The sequence below is a fragment of the Pseudoliparis swirei genome, chromosome 17 (genome assembly GCF_029220125.1).
Source record: "Pseudoliparis swirei isolate HS2019 ecotype Mariana Trench chromosome 17, NWPU_hadal_v1, whole genome shotgun sequence".
Taxonomy (NCBI): Eukaryota; Metazoa; Chordata; class Actinopteri; order Perciformes; family Liparidae; genus Pseudoliparis; species Pseudoliparis swirei.
In genome coordinates, this window is record NC_079404.1 from 3,601,299 (window position 1) to 3,621,562 (window position 20,264).

At 42.4% G+C, this 20,264-nt stretch overlaps 1 protein-coding gene across 1 annotated transcript; it reads left to right on the top strand.

Moving 5' to 3' along the window:
* Positions 1–518: 518 nt before the first annotated feature.
* On the top strand, positions 519–20,162 carry si:dkey-191g9.5 (rap1 GTPase-GDP dissociation stimulator 1). The gene is made up of 14 exons (XM_056435861.1): positions 519–670; positions 5,468–5,572; positions 5,902–6,024; positions 6,539–6,664; positions 7,377–7,505; positions 8,187–8,312; positions 9,008–9,151; positions 10,154–10,285; positions 10,986–11,120; positions 11,220–11,345; positions 13,370–13,509; positions 14,410–14,536; positions 14,811–14,939; positions 15,748–20,162. Exons 1-14 carry the CDS (start codon positions 658–660, stop codon positions 15,873–15,875), a joined length of 1,683 nt encoding a protein of 560 aa, XP_056291836.1. The 5' UTR covers positions 519–657; the 3' UTR covers positions 15,876–20,162.
* The last annotated feature ends 102 nt before the right edge of the window (positions 20,163–20,264 follow it).

The following is a 20,264-nucleotide window of genomic DNA, read 5'->3' on the forward strand; positions in this document are numbered from 1 at the left end:
CTTTTTATATATATATATATATATTACAATTTATATTTATATATATATATGAATAGTACAATTTATATTTCTATATATATATGTAAATATATTTATATATATATTTCTAAATTGATATATACATATATACTGTATATATTTATATATATAAATATATTTATATTTATATATTTATGAATATTACAATTACAATTGATATACAATATATATTTATATATCTATTTATAAATTTGTATCTATAAATATATAAATATATATATATATATATAGAGAGAGAGAGAGAGAGAGAGAGAGAGCAGAGAAACGCATCCATGCTGAGAGCAAATCAGCAGAGAGAGAGAACGCATGCACAGTGGCTGCTGGAAGGAGAGGGGGAGGGAAGTGATGGAGGGAGGGGGGATGGATAGAGAGAGACGGATAATGGGATTGAGAGAGCGAGAAGGAGGAGTAGAGCAAAACACACAGACATAAAGAGAGAGAGACAGAGTTGGGGTACACCTGACCATAAGAAGAGAGGGTCGCTCCTCTGCTAGCCACACACCCCACACACGCAAACACACACACACACACACACACACACACCTATACACACACGTACACAGTGCTAACCGGCAGAGGCAGTGAGCCAGCCAGCAGAGAGAGTGTCAACCAGCAGCCATGACAGACACTGGTGAGTAGCTATCTAACATATCCTAGTGTGTGTGTGTGTGTGTGTGTGTGTGAGTGTGCATGGTTTCATCTGAGTGATAACATGTTATACCAGCTGTGGTTTTTGACATCAGACAGAGAGATAGACAGATAGATATATAGACATAAGGAGAGATAGAGATATATAGCAAGTAGCTAACTACATAGATAGATAGATAGATAGATAGATAGAGAGAGAGAGATATAGATAGATAGAGAGATAGAGAGATGTATACAGATAGAGAGAGAGATACATTGACAGATAGAGAGATATAGAGAGATACAGAAAGATAGAGAGATAGATAGAGAGAGATATTCAGATGTAAAGATACAGATATAGAGAGATAGAGAGATATACTGATAGATAGATAGATAGCGAGATAGAGAGAAAGAGAGATAGATATTCAGATAGAAAGATACAGATATAGAGAGATAGAGAGATATACTGATACGACTGAATCACTAGACACACTGTGAAGAGGACAAGATGCTGCATCATATCTGAGCTTTAGAGATCTCCCTACCGACGTTACCATGATGATGGCCGTAGGAGGAGATGGATGGGTCCAACACACAGGACTTTAATCCAGGAGGCCGCAGTTCATGTCTGGCACCGAACTCAAAGTAAACATTATTCATAACGCGAGGGATCAGTGTCGTTTGTCACGTGACTTTTCCAAAAGCTAACTAAGTGGTTTTGTTGCTGAAACCTCACTATTATTACTATAATTATTTTGACAGGTTATGTATTTTTTTAGTAAATAATAATAATGCATTTTATTTGTAAAGCACTTTTCATTTCAACGAATCACATGACCATAAATGTAGAAATAGATTTATTTAATGATGTATTGTATTGGTATAACTTATATTTATTTATTCCTGTATTTATTTATACATTTATTTAAGCATTTATTTATTTATTCCTGCATTTATTTATACATTTAATTACATATTTATTTATTCCTGTATTTATTTATACATTTAATTCAATATGTATTTATTTATTCCTGTATTTATTCATACATTTATTTATTTAGACATTTTCTGTCCTCCATACCCAACAGGACATTTTTTTGTCTCTAATGCATGACACACGCTCTAATGATGATTGGATTTTCTATTGCTTAAAAAAAATGCATATGACTTTCAACAAGGTTATGCAAACTGCAAATGTTTAGCTCTCGGACAAACACAACATAGAAACCATAATAAGTGATGATATCATCTGGACGTATGAATAGATAGTGCAGTGTGAAATGCACTGTGTATGTTTGTGTAATTACATATGCATGTATGTTCATATGTGTACAGTATAGCAGAGGCATCTGTAATAAGTACCCTCGGGACTCCCCCTCAGTACTCAGTGGGACTGATTAGTAAATTGCACTCATGTCAAACACACACAGACACACACACACACACACACACACACAGAAGGACCCGGGGGTTAGATCCTGACGTACAGCAGGCTGTGTATCCGCCCGAAAGCCCTCTCCACTCAGGCTATTTTCATTCGACTTACAAGGGATTATCTGAGGTGATTTACCATCTGCAGGTCTCTCCCCGCTGTGTGTGTGTGTGTGTGTGTGTGTGTGTGTGTGTGTGTGTACTGTATGTTGTGCCTTGTGTTGTATGTGCATTTGTTTAATTGAAGTAACTCTAGGTATGTGCATGAGCTTTATTCCATGTCAGCAGTGAAATAAATAATTCTCACAGTTCAGCTCCACCCCCTCCTCACTCTTCAGCCCCTCCCACCTCGTCAGGCTAACTCCCTTCATCTGTTCACTCAGCGGCCTCTGATCACTAATCAAGTCACTATTTAGGCTCCTCCCCTCCAGACACAGCTCACCAGATTGTTCTCTTCTGTTCTTCATGCCAGACTCTCCAGCACTTGTTCTCAGACTGATCCCCTGTTGCCGACCCGGCTTGTCCCCGTTTAACCCGCTAGCCCGACTCCCGGTGAACCCAGCGGCCTTCTGAGTGACCTTTACTCTCCACGTCCACTACCTCCATGTGCACTACCTCCACCCCCACTACCTCTACCTCCACTCCAACTACCTCCATATCCACTACCTCCATGTCCACTACCTCCATGTGCACTACCTCCACCCCCACTACCTCCACGCCAACTACCTCCACCCCCACTACCTCCATATCCACTACCTCCACGTCCACTACCTCCATGTGCACTACCTCCACCCCCACTACCTCCACGCCAACTACCTCCATGTCCACTACCTCCACGCCCACTACCTCCATGTCCACTACCTCCACCTCCACTACCTTCACCCCCACTACCTCCACTACCTCCACGCCAACTACCTCCACCTCCACTACCTCCACCTCCACTACCTCCACGCCCACTGCCTCCACGCCCACTGCCTCAGGGCAGCTCTTCTGGGATCTCAACTCTACTTTACATCCTGTAGTGTTATTAGTATCCATGGAGATATCAGAGTTTCAGTGTGAATCTGATTTTAATGAACCACGATATGGTGTTGTTGGTGACGGATGACTTACCAGGCCACAATATTTTCTGATTAAAGACTGGGAACAGATCAGGCTTTGTATAGTCTATTATAATCTATTAAAATGGCTCGATTGACCCTGATAAAGATCTGGCATATTGAGAGAAAAGACATCGATATCACCCAGAACTGGATATTTCAGCCCGACACACAGGGGTTGACTTCTGGAGAATTTGGTGTGTATTGATAGATAGATAGATAGATAGATAGATAGATAGATATATACTTTATTAATCCCCAAGGGGAAATTTGTCGAGTCAGTAGCAGCAACACACAAGAATAAAAAAACAAAACACAAAATATAAGAAGGGTTAGGGTGATCTGGCAAGAGGTGAACTGTTGTAGAGCCTCATAGCCGTCGGCAGGAATGTTCTCCTGTATCTCTCCTTGTGGCAGCGGAGCGTGAGGAGACGTCTGGAGAAAGTACTCCTCTGTCCCTGTAGGAGGTGGTGGAGAGGGTGGTCAGGTTGTCCAATATGGACACCAGTTTCTTCAACGACCTCCTCTCCACCACCTGTTCCAGGTGCTCCAGCTGGCAGCCGATGATGGAGCCAGCCTTCCTAACCAGTTTGTTAAGACGGCTGGTGTCACGGCTCGATGCTGCTCCCCCAGCAGACAATGGCAAAGTGCAGCACACTGGCCACAACCGACTGGTAGAACAACTCCAACATCTTGCTGCACACGTTGAAGGATCGAAGCTTTCTCAGGAAAAAGAGTCGACTCATCCCCTTCTTGTACACAGCGTTGATGTTGGCCTTCCAGTTCAGTCGGCTGTCGATGGAGACGCCCAGGTACTTGTACTCCTCCACCATGTCCACTCCCAGGACACTCAGAGGTGTAGGAGCTGTCGCCTTCCTCCTGAAGTCCACCACCATCTCTCTGGTCTTGGCCACGTTCAGCCGCAGGTGGTTCTCATCGGCCCACTTTACAAAGTCACTCACCACTGCCCTGTACTCCTCCTCCCGTCCATCCCTAATACACCCGACCACTGCAGAATCATCAGAGTACTTCTGCAGATGGCATGACTCCGTGTTGTACTGGAAGTCACTGGTGTACAGGGTGAAGAGGAAGGAGACAGAACAGTTCCTGTGGGGCTCAACATCACTGACCACCGTTCCAGACAGCACACGGCCCATTCTGACAAACTGTGGTCTGCCTGTGAGGTAGTCAGTGATCCAGGAGATGGTGGGCGCGTCCACACGACCACCGCAGCTTCTCACTCAGCAGCAGTGGCTGGATGGTGTTAAATGCACTGGAGAAGTCAAAGAAAGTGACTCTCACAGAGACATCGGTTCCATCCAGGTGCGACTGAGCTCGTTGCAGCAGGTAGATGATGGCGTCGTCCACTCCCACATGAGGCTGGTAAGCAAATTGCAGAGGGTCCAACGATGATTTCACCTGCGGCCGGAGGTGGGCCAAGACCAGCCTCTCCAGCACCTTCATCACATGGGAGGTGAGGGCGACGGAGGGTAGTCGTTGAGGCCAGATGGTGCTGACTTCATTGGGACAGGGAGCTGTCACGACGTCTTCCACAGCACGGGACTTCCCCAGCCTCAGGCTGAGGTTGAAGAGGCGCTGCAGGACACCAGACAGCTGGGTGGCGCGGGTCTTTAGGACCCTGGGGCTGATGCCATCAGGACCTTCAGCTCTGCGCTGGTGTAGTTTCTCCAGCTGTCTTCTCACCTGGTCAGTCGTCACAGAGAGGGGAGGGTGGAGGAGCCCATTGTTATTGAGGGCTCGGTGGATGTGCAGCTCAGCAGGGGACAGAGGGGAGGAGGTGTTTGGGAGGTGTGATGTGTGGAGGAGACGGGGGAGGGCTGTGAACTGAACCTATTGAAAAAACAGTTCAGCTCGTTGGCCCTCTCCAGGGAGCCCCCTGGCTGTCTCCCTCCCACCTTGAAGCCAGTTATCTGCTTCATGCCAGACCACACCTCCCTTGTGTTGTTCAGCTGGAGTTTGGCCTCCAGCTTCCTCCTGTAGGAAGACATGTTGTGTTTGAAGACATGTTGTGAAAGCAAAACTGTCCAAAATGTCTAAATTAATTAGTGAAAAAACAACGCGGTATTTACCTGGTGTCGCCCCTTATAGATGTATCCATAATATATTTTATATAAATGGTTATTTCAGGATAAGGAAGGCTTTTGAATCTGGTATTCTCTTAACTTTTTTCGGTAACGTTCTTGTTGTTCGTGCTAATGGTGTGTGGTGTGTGGTGTGTGTGTGTGTGTGTGTGTGTGTGTGTGTTGCAGACTCTCTGAGCGAGGCCCTGAAGGCTATCAGTGTGAGTACGGAGCTGATTGAAGAGGAGCTCGAGCCTCATTTGGACACAATGCTGGCTGCTCTTCTGGAAAAGAGTAAGTCATGTAACCTGCACACACACGCACACGCACACACACACACATACACATGCACACCTTGACACCTTACAGACAGCTATTGATGAGTCTTCTGGGAATGTCACGGTGCTAATCCGGGCCTGATGACCCACCCTACTCTGTCTCCGATTGGCCTCCCCTGACCAATCACACTCCTCATGACTAAACCTAACACTGTGTGTGTGTGTGTGTGTGTGTGTGTGTGTGTGTGTGTGTGTGTGTGTGTGTGTGTGTGTGTGTGTGTGTGTGTGTGTGTGTGTGTGTGTGTGTGTGTGTGTGTGTGTGTGTGTGTGTGTGTGTCTCCACAGAGGAGGATGCTGCCGTTGAGATCGTCAGAAGTGGGATTCTACCCACACTGGCTCAAACCTTAAGGGGCAACAGCCGCCTGAGCTGCCAGGTGTCTCTGGTGGTGGCAGAGATGGCCAGAGAAGGTAGGCTACATGCACACACACACACACACACACACACACACACACACACACACACACACACACACAGACACAGTGTTGGTACAAAACACTCATACACATTCACACCCATGGCACAGCCTCCAGGATAAAACATGTGGACTGGACTAGACCATAACGGGGGGGATGTCTTATTCAGCGTTGGGTTGTACTTGGCTCCGCCCTCTTCTGCTTGCAAACAAACAAGATGGCGTCAGCCAAAACGCAGAACCACATACTTGCTAGAGGTGGCGATTGAGGGGAATTATTGTTCCAACGGTCTAGACATTGTTTTTTTAAAGACATTGTTGCATATTATACACATACTGAACATGAACGTGCAATCATATTCAGGGTTTGACTTCATCTAGCATGAAACTAACACCATGCTTCATCCCAGCTGGACGTGGTCTCACCCCAACTGAGATTCAAGGGACTTTCTCCGAGGGGTCATTTCAAGAGGTCACATCCCCCCTGTGTGTGTGTGTGTGTGTTGTAGCTGCAGTCAGGGAGCCGTGCATCGAGGCGGGCCTGGTGACGGTGCTGGTTCCCCATCTGAGCAGCAGTAACCAGGAGATGCTGCTGAACAGCGGCAGGGCCATCGGACGCATCTGCTTCGACAGCCGTGAGTTGGTCTGACGCTCCTCTGACCGGCTGCAGACACACAGCGGGCTCAATGCATCCGGCTTATAGTTACGACAGGTGACATGATATGGAGTCAGGACTCATGTATTTATTTATTTAAAAAACACCCCTGTCAACTAATAAGCTGGGTACCAGGTACTTTATGGAAGTTATTACCTTCGCATTGAAAATGCGGAAGGTTATGTTTTGATCACTGTGTATTTATTTATTTATTTGTATGCGTGTTACTCGCATAACACAAAAAGTATTAAACCGAATCGCATGACATTTGGTGGGATGATTGGTTATTATCCGGGGACCATTTGATTAGATTTTGGGATCGATCGGGTCAAAGATGAAGGTCAAGGTCATGAAAAGGTCAAAATCTTCTTTTTACCATAGCACGGTCAATTTTTTTCAATCTGTGACATTAAACACTTCTCTCTCTCTCTCTTTCTCTCTTCCCTCCGCTCTCACCCTACCACCCCTCTCTCGCTCTCGCTTGCTCTTGCTCTCTATCTATTGCCTTCTCTCGCTCTCACTCTATCTTGCTCTCTCTCTCTTGCTCTCTTTCTCTCTCTACATCTCTTGCGCTCTCTTGCTCTATCTCTATCTCTTGCTCTCTCTCTCTTGCTCTTGCTCTCTTTCTCTGTCTCTATCTCTTGCTCTCCCTCCCTCTCTCTCTCTCTCTCTCTCTCTGACCTCCCACCCAGCATGCCAACAGGACCAGTTAGTCCAGAGCGGCGTCGTCCCCAGACTGGTGTCCATTGTTCGGGAGTATCCGGAGAACGAGCCCCTGGTCAACGTCTGCCTGCTGGCCCTCTGCAACCTGGCGGACATGGGTGATTATTTAGTGTTATGTATTTATCTTTGTGATTCATTATTATTATTATTAGCTATTTTTGATCACACCGTCTCAGTATTTAGAAACGGCCCTGATACAGGGTCGTCTCTGGGTTGTGGAAATTGACCAGTTGATATTATTGAATGCAAACTTTTGGTGAATTTAGGAAAAATTGACAGATGCAATGAGACAAAATAGTTAAATAAACACTCTAAACACTGTAATCAATGGTTTAAAAAGGAATCTACAATTGAATAATTCAATTCAACTCAGTTTATTTTATATAGCCCAATATCACAAATTAAGAATTTGCCTCAAAGGGCTTTACAATCTGAACAAATACCACATCCCTGTCCCAGGAAGGTACATACATTATTTAATGCCAACTTTTGGTGAATTTAGGAGAAATCGACAGATGCAATGAGACAAAGTGGTAAAAATAAAAACCCTAAATATGTTTTACGGATGTTTTCTTTCCACGAGTCTGAAAGAAAAGAAGTTATAGAATTAAAATAGTCCAAAATCCCCCCCAAATTCTTGAACAAGAAAAACTATATGTTTGCCTTGTCTTTGTGTCTCTCATTCACAAAACCTTTATGAAGAAGAGAGCGGGACGTTCATCACATGATCACTAATCACCTGCACAGCGCCGCATACTTACTGAGCTCCGTGTGTGCAGACTCTGCGAGGGAAGCCCTGGCTGACCTGGATGTGGCCGGTATTCTGACCTTTCAGCTGAAACGGGCGCCGGATGCAGAACGCCGACACATCATCCTGGAGATACTGGGCTCACTGGGCGAGAGCGGTAAGACGGGAAGGAGGCTCCAGTATAGGAGAAGGGGAAACTTGTAAATGTAACTAGAATGGGCACTCGGTAGAGCGCATACCTTCGCATATCACAAGATTGGGCATTGAATTATGAACATTTTGGCATTAGTTGCATGCCAATTGGATACAAATTGACCGTGCTATGGTAAAAAGAAGATGTTGACCTTTCCACGACCTTGACCTTGACCTTTAACCCGATGGATCCCAAAATCTAATCAAATGGTCCCCGGATAATAACCAATCATCCCACCAAATTTCATGCAATTCGGTTTAAATTTTTTTTGTTATGCGAGTAACACGCATACAAATGAATAAATAAATACACGGCGATCAAAACATAACCTTCTGCATTTTCAATGCGAAGGTAACAAGTATGACTTGATATTTCCATTTTTAGCAAAAAGCCACGAGATAGCAATGTGACACGGTGACATTTGAAAATATTAAATGTAATGTAATACAATATATTGCAGCTCTATTTTGCTTTCAAATATGTATCCTCCTATATATCAACCGTGCTGAGTCAGCACACACGTGCACATGGTTAACTCCTCCCTCCTCTTATTCACCTCAATGACGTGCTCATTTATTCAGATTTACTTAGTCGTACCTTTATTGGAAGATTATATTCGCTGATGACGATGACGCAATAATTTGGAATTGGACCACCAGATACACTGAAGCTGCAGTTTGCAGAGTCCGGAGTACCGGAGGCTTTGTCGGAGATGATTCAGGATCTGCAGGGAGGTTCTGACCCACACGACCTCTGCAGCATCAAGATCGCCTCCAACCTCATCGTGTCCCTGCTGTTGGGAGGTGAGTGGTGCAACTGCAAACTAAGAGGAAGTGGATCCTCTGGGACAGCTCTGATTGTTGTCTCCCTCTCTGTCTTTCACCTTTGTGCATGTGATGACCGATGCATATTCCGCTGTGATTGGCCAGTTCTATTGGTTGCCCTGTCCTGTCCTCCATCATTGCATTCATACAGAATGCACCAGAGTGGTGGTCTGTACTACTGGGACACAACAGTTTGACATCATGGATATATCTAAATATATATCAGCTATATTTGTGTGTGTGTATATATATATATATATATATATGTGACAAATATATCTTACAACATGGATATATATAAATATATATATATATTTATATATTTATATATTTATATATATCCATGTTGTAAGATATATTTGTCACATTCTTGGGTTTAGATTTTTTTTTTCCTGTTTTATTTTGAGTTCCTCTGCCTCTTGTGTCCTGTGATGACCTCACTTCCTGTCGTATGTTTACTTTTGTGATCGTCTGCCCCGCCCCTGATTGAATCCCCTTGGTCTTCAGTTTGACATCATGGATATATACATATTTATTTATATATATATATCCTGCAAACACATATTTTAGACCCGTTTGTCTGCTTTCCCATGAAATCCCTTTTTTCTTTTCCAGAAGTTAGATCATTTTTCTTGGTTGAAGTAGACGGGTAGTTGAATACATATATTTTGAGGTTGCTAAACTGGTTCCGTACCCGCCACCAATTGTGCCCAAGGACACATCGACATTGGCGAGCAGAGCCGGGGATCGAACCGCCGGTCCTGATTGAAGAAGGGCCCTTCTCACCACTGAGCCACAGTCGCCCCTAGCGAGGCTCTTTGCACTCTGATGTCTGTGCACCAGGGTCGATTTATTAGTGATTTGATTACCTCATTAAATGGAGCAAATCAACCAAATAATAGAATGTTATATTGAATTGAAATAAATAATGTGCCGTTGGTAAGAATGATAACGATCTTGTTATGTGTGTCTGCGTGCCAGATGAGTCCATGCAGAAGTGTTTCGGTGAGGGGTCAGGTCTGGTGTATCGGGATGTTCTGTCCTGGCTGCAGAGCCACAACACACAGCTGCAGCTCTCCGGAGCCCTGGCCGTCGCCAACTTCGCCAGGAACGGTGAGACGAGAACACAGATCGCTGTGACATCACAGCCGTGTGACGGGAACAGGTGTCAACCTCTGGATCTGCCCAGTGAAGCCGATGCGGAGGTGTCTTAAAACCAGCATTATCTATTCTTACCACCAGGGGGCGACTCTTCTGGTTGTATAGAAGTCTATGCTTCATGTGTTAAAGCTGCATTATATCTAGTGTCCACAAGGGGGTGACTCCTCTGGCTGTATAGAAGTATATACTGCATTATCTCTAGTGTCCGCCAGGGGGCGACTCCTCTGGTTGTATAGAAGTCTATGCTTCATGTGTTAAAGCTGCATTCTCTCTACTGGCCACCAGGGGGCGACTCCTTTGGTTGTATAGAAGTCTATATAATGACTATACTTCTCTTGATTTATTCCCTCAGTAAACATTGTAAACATGAGTTCATGTCTCAATCTCTAGTTTCAAGTCTTCTATACAGCATGATGTCATAATTTTTTACATTATGGTCATTTAGAGTCACACAGACCATAAAGCAGGGGACGCTTTACACGGCGTCTCTACATCACTTGCCGACGACCGTAATCCAAGATGGCGACGGCGAAATCAAAGTATATATAATGTAATAGCATGTAGAAGAATATGTAATATAATAGTAAATAGAATATAACGTACGACAGTAATCCGGCCTTGAAGCTGTCTCTGCTGGCCTGCTGTGCTTCAGACAGTAACTGTGTGAAGATGCTGGACCTCGGCGTGGTTCCTCACATCCTGAGCTTGTTGGAGCAGCACGTCGACGAGGGAGACGTGTCCGTCCAGCACGCCGGACTGAGCGCGCTCAGAAACCTGGCCATCCCCGGTACTGATCCACAGTCGCACGGCCACGTCACAGAGCAACGCATCAGGTGGCATCGACCCAATGACGCGTCGATGACGCGGTGCTCTCCGTGTCTTTCAGCCAGCAACAAAGTGCAAATGCTGGAGGACGGCGTGACCGAGAGGATCAAGACGCTGCTGCGCTCCGACATGCCGCCGGTTCAGTTCAAGCTGCTGGGAACGCTGCGCATGATGGTGGACGGGCAAGGTGAGCACGCTGAGCTGCTCCCGGTGGCTAACGGGCACACTCACGTGCACTAAAAGGCACGTGCACATGCACTAACATGCTCTAAAAGGCACATGCACTCATATGCACTAAAAGGCACGTGCGCATGCACTAAAAAGCACGCGCACGTGCACTAACATGCTCTAAAAGGCACATGCACTCTCATGCACTAAAAGGCACACTGACATGCACTAAAAAGCACGTGCACATGCACTAATATGCTCTAAAAGCACACTCACGTGCACTAAAAGGCACACTCACATGCACTAAAAAGCACATGCACATGCACTCACATGCACTAAAAGGCACATTCACATGCACTAAAAAGCCCATGCACATGCACTCACATGCACTAAAAAGCACATGACATGCCCTAACATGCACTAAAAGGCACATTCACATGCACTAAAAGGCACACTCACATGCACTAAAAAGCACATGCACTCACATGCACTAAAAGGCACATTCACATGCACTAAAAAGCACATGCACTAACATGCTCTAAAAGGCACATGCACTCACATGCACTAAAAGGCACATTCACATGCACTAAAAGGCACGTGCACATGCACTAACATGCTCTAAAAGGCACATGCACTCTCATGCACTAAAAGGCATACTGACATGCACTAAAAAGCACGTGCACATGCACTAATATGCTCTAAAAGCACACTCACGTGCACTAAAAGGCACACTCACATGCACTAAAAAGCACATGCACATGCACTCACATGCACTAAAAGGCACATTCACATGCACTAAAAAGCCCATGCACATGCACTCACATGCACTAAAAAGCACATGACATGCCCTAACATGCACTAAAAGGCACATTCACATGCACTAAAAAGCACATGCACTCACATGCACTAAAAGGCACATTCACATGCATTAAAAAGCACATGCATATGCACTAACATGCTCTAAATGGCACATGCACTAAAAGGCACATTCACATGCACTAAAAAGCACATGCATATGCACTAACATGCTCTAAAAGGCACATGCACTCACATGCACTAAAAGGCACATTCACATGCACTAAAAAGCACATGCATATGCACTAACATGCTCTAAATGGCACATGCACTAAAAAGCACATGCACATGCACTAACATGCACTAAAAGGCACATGCACTAAAAGGCACATTCACATGCACTAAAAAGCACATGCACATGCACTAACATGCACTAAAAGGCACACTCACATGCACTAAAAGCACATGCACATGCACTAAAATCACGTGCACATGCACTAATATGATCCCAGGGGGTTACATTATTATTATGATCTATATTTAAAAGAGACCATGTACAGTTAAAACATAAACATTTGATGCTCTGTACCATCGTAGCTATACAGCTAATTAGCATCTGTAGCCCCTTGACAGACCATAATAAACGTAAAACAACAACAAACATAAAACAACAGCATCAAACAGTCCAGGTTAAGACGCACGACAACAGCATTTGTGGTAAGAAGAACACAAAATACACACAATGCGAAGCTACAGGACAGCACATTAAGAGTAAGTAGAACATACTATTAAAAGTAAGTAATAAAAAACATTAAAAGTAGGTAATACATACTATTAAAAGTAAGTAATAAACTTTAAAAGTAAGTAATAAAAACCATTAAAAGTAACTAATACGTACTATTAAGATTAAGTAATAAAAACCAATAAAAGTAAGTAATACATACTATTAAAAGTAAGTAATAAGAAACATTAAAAGTAAGTAATAAAAAACATTAAAAGTATGTAATACAGACTATTAAAAGTAAGTAATATAAACCGTTAAAAGTAAGTAACACATACTATTATAAGTAAGTAATAAAAACCAATAAAAGTAAGTAATACATACTATTAAAAGTAAGTAATAAAAAACATTAAAAGTAAGTAATATGAGCCATAATAGTTTAGCTCAATGAGTACAGCGCTGACCTGATTTATCCGGCACCACCCTCATATAAAAGAACGTGACCCCTTTTCCTCCGCCGTTGTCAGAGGAGGCAGCTCTGTTGCTGGGGAGAGACGCCGTGCTCCTGGGGAGAGTCATGGAGTGGTGCGAAGCCAAAGACCACGCCGGAGTACGAGGAGAAGCCAGCCGCCTCCTCGCCGCCCTCATCAGGCACAGCCGCAGCCCGGTGAGCCAAGCGAGCGTCAGCGTCACTTCATTATCTCAAAATTGATTTATTTTTGGGAATCATAACCATATTGTTTGAGTTTAATGTGATGACAGTGTGTGTGTGTATATATATATATATATATAATTTTGTAATATATATATAATAATGTACATAATAATTTTGTAATATATATATATATAATTTAGTAATATAGATATAATAATTTACATAATCATTTTGTCATATATATATATAGATATATTAATTTACATAATAATGTTGTAATATATATATAAATATAATTTAGTAATATAGATATAATAATTTACACAATAATTTTGTAATATATATATATATAAATATAATTTTGTAATATAGATATAATAATTTACATAATAATTTAGTAATAATAATAATATATAATAATAATATAATAATAATAATAATATAATACAGTAATATAGATATAATAATTTACATAATAATTTAGTAATATATATATATATATATAACATGTTGTAATATATATATATTAATTTACATAATAATGTTGTAATATATATTTATATAAATATAATTTAGTAATATAGATATAATAATTTACATAATAATTTTGTAATATATATATATATATATACCAAATTCTTGGGTCGACTGTGGTGGGTCAGTGGTTAGCCGGTCTGTCTTTCAATCAGGGGGTTGGCGGTTCAATCTCTGCCCTAATCGATGTGTCCTTGAGCAAGACACTTAACCCTCAATTGCTCCCCGTAGCTGTGTCCACAGTGTATCAATATAAAGTGCCTTTGAGTATCTTAAAGAGCACTATATAAATTATTATTATATAATATAAATACACACACACACACACACACACATTGTCTGAACCTGTTTAATGAGTTGATTTCCTGTCTCTGACAGGAAGTGGTCCATGCCGTCGTCAAAGCAGATGGGGTTCGGCACCTTATCTCCATGGCAACGAGTGAACATGTCATCATGCAGAACGAGGCCCTGGTTGCCCTGGCGATAGCATCCGCCATCGACATTGGTAAAGCGATTTCGGAGACGGGGTTTCTCGGCCCACATGTTCGAATAACTTTTAGGTTGAGAAGTACACTCAATCTTTTTATATGTCGAACCTGCCTGGGTCTTGCAACAAGTTGACAGAGCCGACCATACACCTGCTCCTCAGATGCAGCCGGATGAAACCAATGTGCCACACACAGGATGAAACACTCAATTAAGGAATTAGACATCTTCTTTCTGTAATGCATTTTCATGTTTACCTTTATGTGTGTGTGTGTGTGTGTGTGTGACGACAGAGTCTGTGAAGGACCCGTTTAGGGAGGCCGAGCTGTTGCCCATGCTGAAGAAGATGCTGGAGGATCCTGCCGGGGCAGTCGAGGTCAAGTTCAGTGCCCTCGGTCTCATCTGCAGCCTGGCCAACTCCAGTAAGTGTTTGATCGCACAACCACACGCGTTCACAAGAGTCCGGTCACGCCACAACGTTCAAGGTGCTCGAGCGTGTTCTGCAACATCTGTGCAACATCTGTGCAATCCGGAGTGTTTTTTAACTGCACGCTCAAGGATTCTGTGTGTTGGAGTTAGTGGCATCTCGTGGTGAGACTGACATCTAATTGTCATATCATAAACTATGTATTGCATTCAGCACTAATTTGCTCTTTTTGATGTTGTCATGTAGATATTTTGTGTGATTATAATTTTACTCAATCATATACTGGATATCATACATCACTCTTTATTTGTTTGTTGTACATACATCTATATATTCAGTGTATATACAGGATATATACTGTATATATCTATCTATATACTGTATATATAATGTATAGAAATAAAGTACATATATATGGACTGTATATGGCAGCAATTTCTCACCTCCTCCTTTGTTGTTGCTTGTTAGCTTTGCTCTGTTTCCTGTAGATATTGTTCCAACCATGTTTTTGTTTATTTTATGAATTGTAATACTTTAAATATTGAAATATGCCTCAGCAATATGTATAGCCAAGGCCATTTGGAGAGAGAGAGACAGAGAGAGGTTACGTAACAACAACACAAATCAAAGTCGTCTTCTGGTGTCACATGGAACACTCACAGTGGTCTCCTGGGTGAAATCTGATCTGTGTTGACCCTCAATAATACAATAATATCACCTCTTTTTTTTACCACTACTAGTTGCAATCCGTTTCACACTTCTCTCTCTCTCTCTCTTCTTCATCCCATCCTTGTCTGCTCCAGGTGTGATGAAGGTGGAGTTGAACTCCGTGCACATGAAGGAGAGCCTCGGCACACTGACGGACCACAGCAGCAGTAAACTCGCCTCTCAGGCCAGCTCCATTCTGGCCACGCTCAGCGACAGCAGCTAGACCACCCCCCCGCCGCCCGCACAAACAATGGAATCTCATCTTCTGAACGGAGTAACCGGCTTACTCGAAAACTCTCCCTCACAAGCAACCTGTTCAACAACTGACGATTGGTCAGTGGTCCTAAAAGCTTCAAACTGTGATGGTCTAGGTCCCCCTCAGCGTTAATCTTGGATGTGACGGCAGTTTCCTTCTACGTATGCATCTTGTCTTTTCAAAATAAAGCTCCGTCTTCACAGGAGGTTAGGTTTAGGCAACAAAAACACTTCGTTTGGGAAAAGAGCTTAGTTTACTTTAACAATAACTAAATAACACCACATCACCAGTAAGTGACAAAATGGTTCACGTACTTAAGGCCTTTCTCGTCTTCCGACCGTACACTTCATGTAACACCCGTTCACCCATACTCATACACTTGCAGGGTCCAAAGAGATACTCACGAGATGAACGAAAGACGCCAGCGACTCACGCGACGCCACGTACGACAAAATATCAACGTGTACTTTTAGTGACGCGAGGGGCTGGAGTGTGGTTTGTTTGACCTGTTGAACTCCCGCCTGCCCTGTGAGGACCAACCTTCTCTCTATGCCACATCAGTTGCTCTGACTATCGAATAATGGGCTTAAATTAGAGTTAGTGTAAATCCCGGTGTGCCTCCCACTGACACAGGAGTTAGCTGAATGCCTCGTTGGTATCAGAGTCTGAGGAGCACCGACCGACCGTTGGTATTTGACGAGTTAGGAGTGAGACCAGGTATCCACACTTTCATTAAAATAATCTTAGTGCACAGACAATGCTAAATATTTGCAACGGCTTCTCATAATGTTGTGTTGTGGCAATAATTGGTCAATAATTATGGACAAGCAAGACTTAAAATAAATAGGTGCATTTGATCAGGAGCATGAATTAGCTCAATATTTTACATAAATATCTAAGAAAGGTAGAGGTAGGAAAAAATGGAAAATTCACAGTTTCCAAAATTAAAAGGTTTTATGTCTGGGGATCATGATGTACTCATTACATTAAATGGTAAACAGTTTATTAGCTTTTGACATTAATTCTATACAAACACACAGTAAAGGTAGCGTTAAAGCCTGTGCACAGTGGGGTCGTGATTAATAACTGACATGACAATATGCAAATATTTCATATCAAAACTATTCATACTGGCATGCCTTGAGCACAAATAATAAAGTTCAATAAAGTTCAAAATATATTTGCGCTGGCTGAGGACAACTACCAAGATCCTACTGACCCAGCAAGCCTTCGGCAGGCTGCTGTACGGATTGAATTCCCTCTCGTTCACAGTTCAGCAGTTTATATGTCAAAGGCTTTCATTGTGAAAGGTAAGAGCAGAAGGAGGGGTCTGGTATGCGCTGCCTTTGTCAAGGTGGAAAGGTGCAATGAAGTTTGACAATTAATGGCATAACGATAGTGGTCAAAGGCTGTTAGTTGTGGGATTATAAATCAAGGGGTTCTGCAAAATCTGAAGAATTCCTCAAAATAACTAATTTATTTGACAATGGCACTAAAAGTAGAGGTGAAGGAGGAAATGAAAATAACGTTTTTATATCAATTCAATCAAATAATTTCATCTGATAAGACGGTAGCCTATGTTGACCATTTGGTTTGCACTGAATTTTTCTACTAAACGTTCAATGCTAATACCTATTCTTTTAGTACAAGCTCAGCTGCAAGTACATCACAAGAAGGGGCGGAGTCTCTCTCTCTTTGTTGTCATCACATGACTAACACAAAGGAGTCTTACAAAATATGAAGTCAAAGAAACCTGTGCAGCATTATTGCTTTTATTTTTGTAATGACTAGCTACCAATAAAAACACGAGCTCAGGTTGTTGATATCAAATTGAATTCTTTGTATTAGTGTCACCTCTCATTCTGAATAGAGTCAAACAACTATTGTTGGAGCCACTGTAACAATAAGCAATACATCTGCATGGCCTCAGCTTAGTAGTGAAACATCATGAGCCAACCCAACTCGGTCGTGCTTGATGAACCTTAGTTGTCGCATGGTTAAAGAAGGAACTATTTGGTTCTTGTTGGGACATGGTTAATACAAATCAATATAGCTTCTGGTACTACTTCTCACCCCGTGCTGAGGAGTCATGCCGCCAGCTTGAAGTCGTGTTCACAGTATAACAGAAAAACCAAACTCTTGTTGCATATGCAGGGATATTGAGAAGGGAGTCTTGCTGTGGAAGCTAACGTATTGGCAGGAAGCCGTTTGTAAATACTTGCGTTAGTTTCAACTTATTGCTATTATTGCACCGAGGGTGTGGCCATCAGAACAATTAACTCAGTGTCAACAAACAGTAATACTAATAACATAGTACTAATCTTCATGCAGACTTTGATTTAGGTTAGGCAATGTCCTTATATGATTGAGGTTAAGCATTGACCTCCAACAGTTAAGGTCAGGCATTGTCCTCCGATGGTTGATTTGAAGCATTGTCCTCCAGTGGTTGAGATTAGGCATTGTACTTGTATGATTAAGGATAGGCATTGTCCTCCAATGGTTGAGGTTAGACATTGTCCTCCAATGGTTGAGGTTAGACATTGTCCTCCAATGGTTGAGGTTAGACATTGTCTTCCAATGGTTGAGGTCAGACATTGTCCTCCAATGGTTGAGGTCAGACATTGTCCTCCAATGGTTGAGGTTAGACATTGTCTTCCAATGGTTGAGGTTAGACATTGTCCTCCAATGGTTGAGGTTAGACATTGTCTTCCAATGGTTGAGGTTAGACATTGTCTTCCAATGGTTGAGGTTAGACATTGTCGTCCAATGGTTGAGGTTAGATATTGTCCTCCAATGGTTGAGGTTAGACATTGTCTTCCAATGGTTGAGGTCAGACATTGTCCTCCAATGGTTGAGGTCAGACATTGTCCTCCAATGGTTGAGGTTAGACATTGTCTTCCAATGGTTGAGGTTAGACATTGTCTTCCAATGGTTGAGGTTAGACATTGTCCTCTAATGGTTGAGGTTAGACATTGTCCTCCAATGGTTGAGGTTAGACATTGTCTTCCAATGGTTGAGGTTAGACATTGTCCTCTAATGGTTGAGGTTAGACATTGTCCTCCAATGGTTGAGGTTAGACATTGTCTTCCAATGGTTGAGGTTAGACATTGTCCTCTAATGGTTGAGGTCAGACATTGTCCTCCAATGGTTGAGGTTAGACATTGTCATTCAATGGTTGAGGTCAGACATTGTCCTCTAATGGTTGAGGTTAGACATTGTCCTCCAATGGTTGAGGTCAGACATTGTCTTCCAATGGTTGAGGTTAGACATTGTCTTCCAATGGTTGAGGTTAGACATTGTCCTCCAATGGTTGAGGTCAGACATTGTCTTCCAATGGTTGAGGTTAGACATTGTCCTCCAATGGTTGAGGCTAGGCTTTGACCTTCAATGATTGAGGTTAAGCATTGACCTTGAATGGTTGTGGTTAATAATTGACCTGGATTGGTTGAGGTTAGATATTGAACTATTGAGGTACAATGTTGGCCTAGAATAGTTGAGGTTAGGCATTGTCCTTCTCCAATGGTTGAGGTTATACATTGTCGTCCAATGGCTGAGGCTTTGACCTCCGATGATTGAGGTTAAGCATTCACCTTGAATGGTTGAGGTTAGATATTGAACTGCAATGGTTGAGGTTAGACAATGACTATGATTTGTAAAGGTTTTTTACAAACTTTGAATTCCTTTTGTTGTAATTATTTTTGCTACAATCCCAAAAAATTACCAGTTATCTAATTGCCTGACCATGCAGCTCCAGCATAACAGTAACATCCATGGATTACACCTCTCTAAAGAAAGTTCCCTGTTTGATGCTATCGCCTACAGCAAACTTGATGGTTCTCCATCTCACAGAGAAATGCTAAAAGCACAATGTGAAGAAGCCACATCCACAACATTATTGATTTGCGGTCTTTAAATATGTGTATATACATTATTTACAAGTGTGCTCTAAGCAATTCAGTGTGCATTTATATTTGAGTAACCAGAAGAAATGGTGAGCATGTGTGGTCTACACAAAATAAAGTGAATAATCTGGCAACGGAAATGAAGCAGCAGTTCTGCTATAATGTTTTATGTTATATCTGTATTGACATATTCGGTATACATAACTAGAAATCACGATATATTTTTCAGGGAGGGCATTTTTGACATTTTCTGAGCTTTGTTCTTGAGAGAAAATAATAAAGTTATGCAATGTCTTCCCCGAAAAGCTGTCTATTGGTTTATTTTTAATTAAAGAAATGAATATGAAATGTTTTGAGGTTATTGTCATTAATATGTTGACACATGTGAGGGTGACGATTAATAATCCTATTTTCCCTGCTGATAAAATATAGACTACCACTAAACCTCATATTG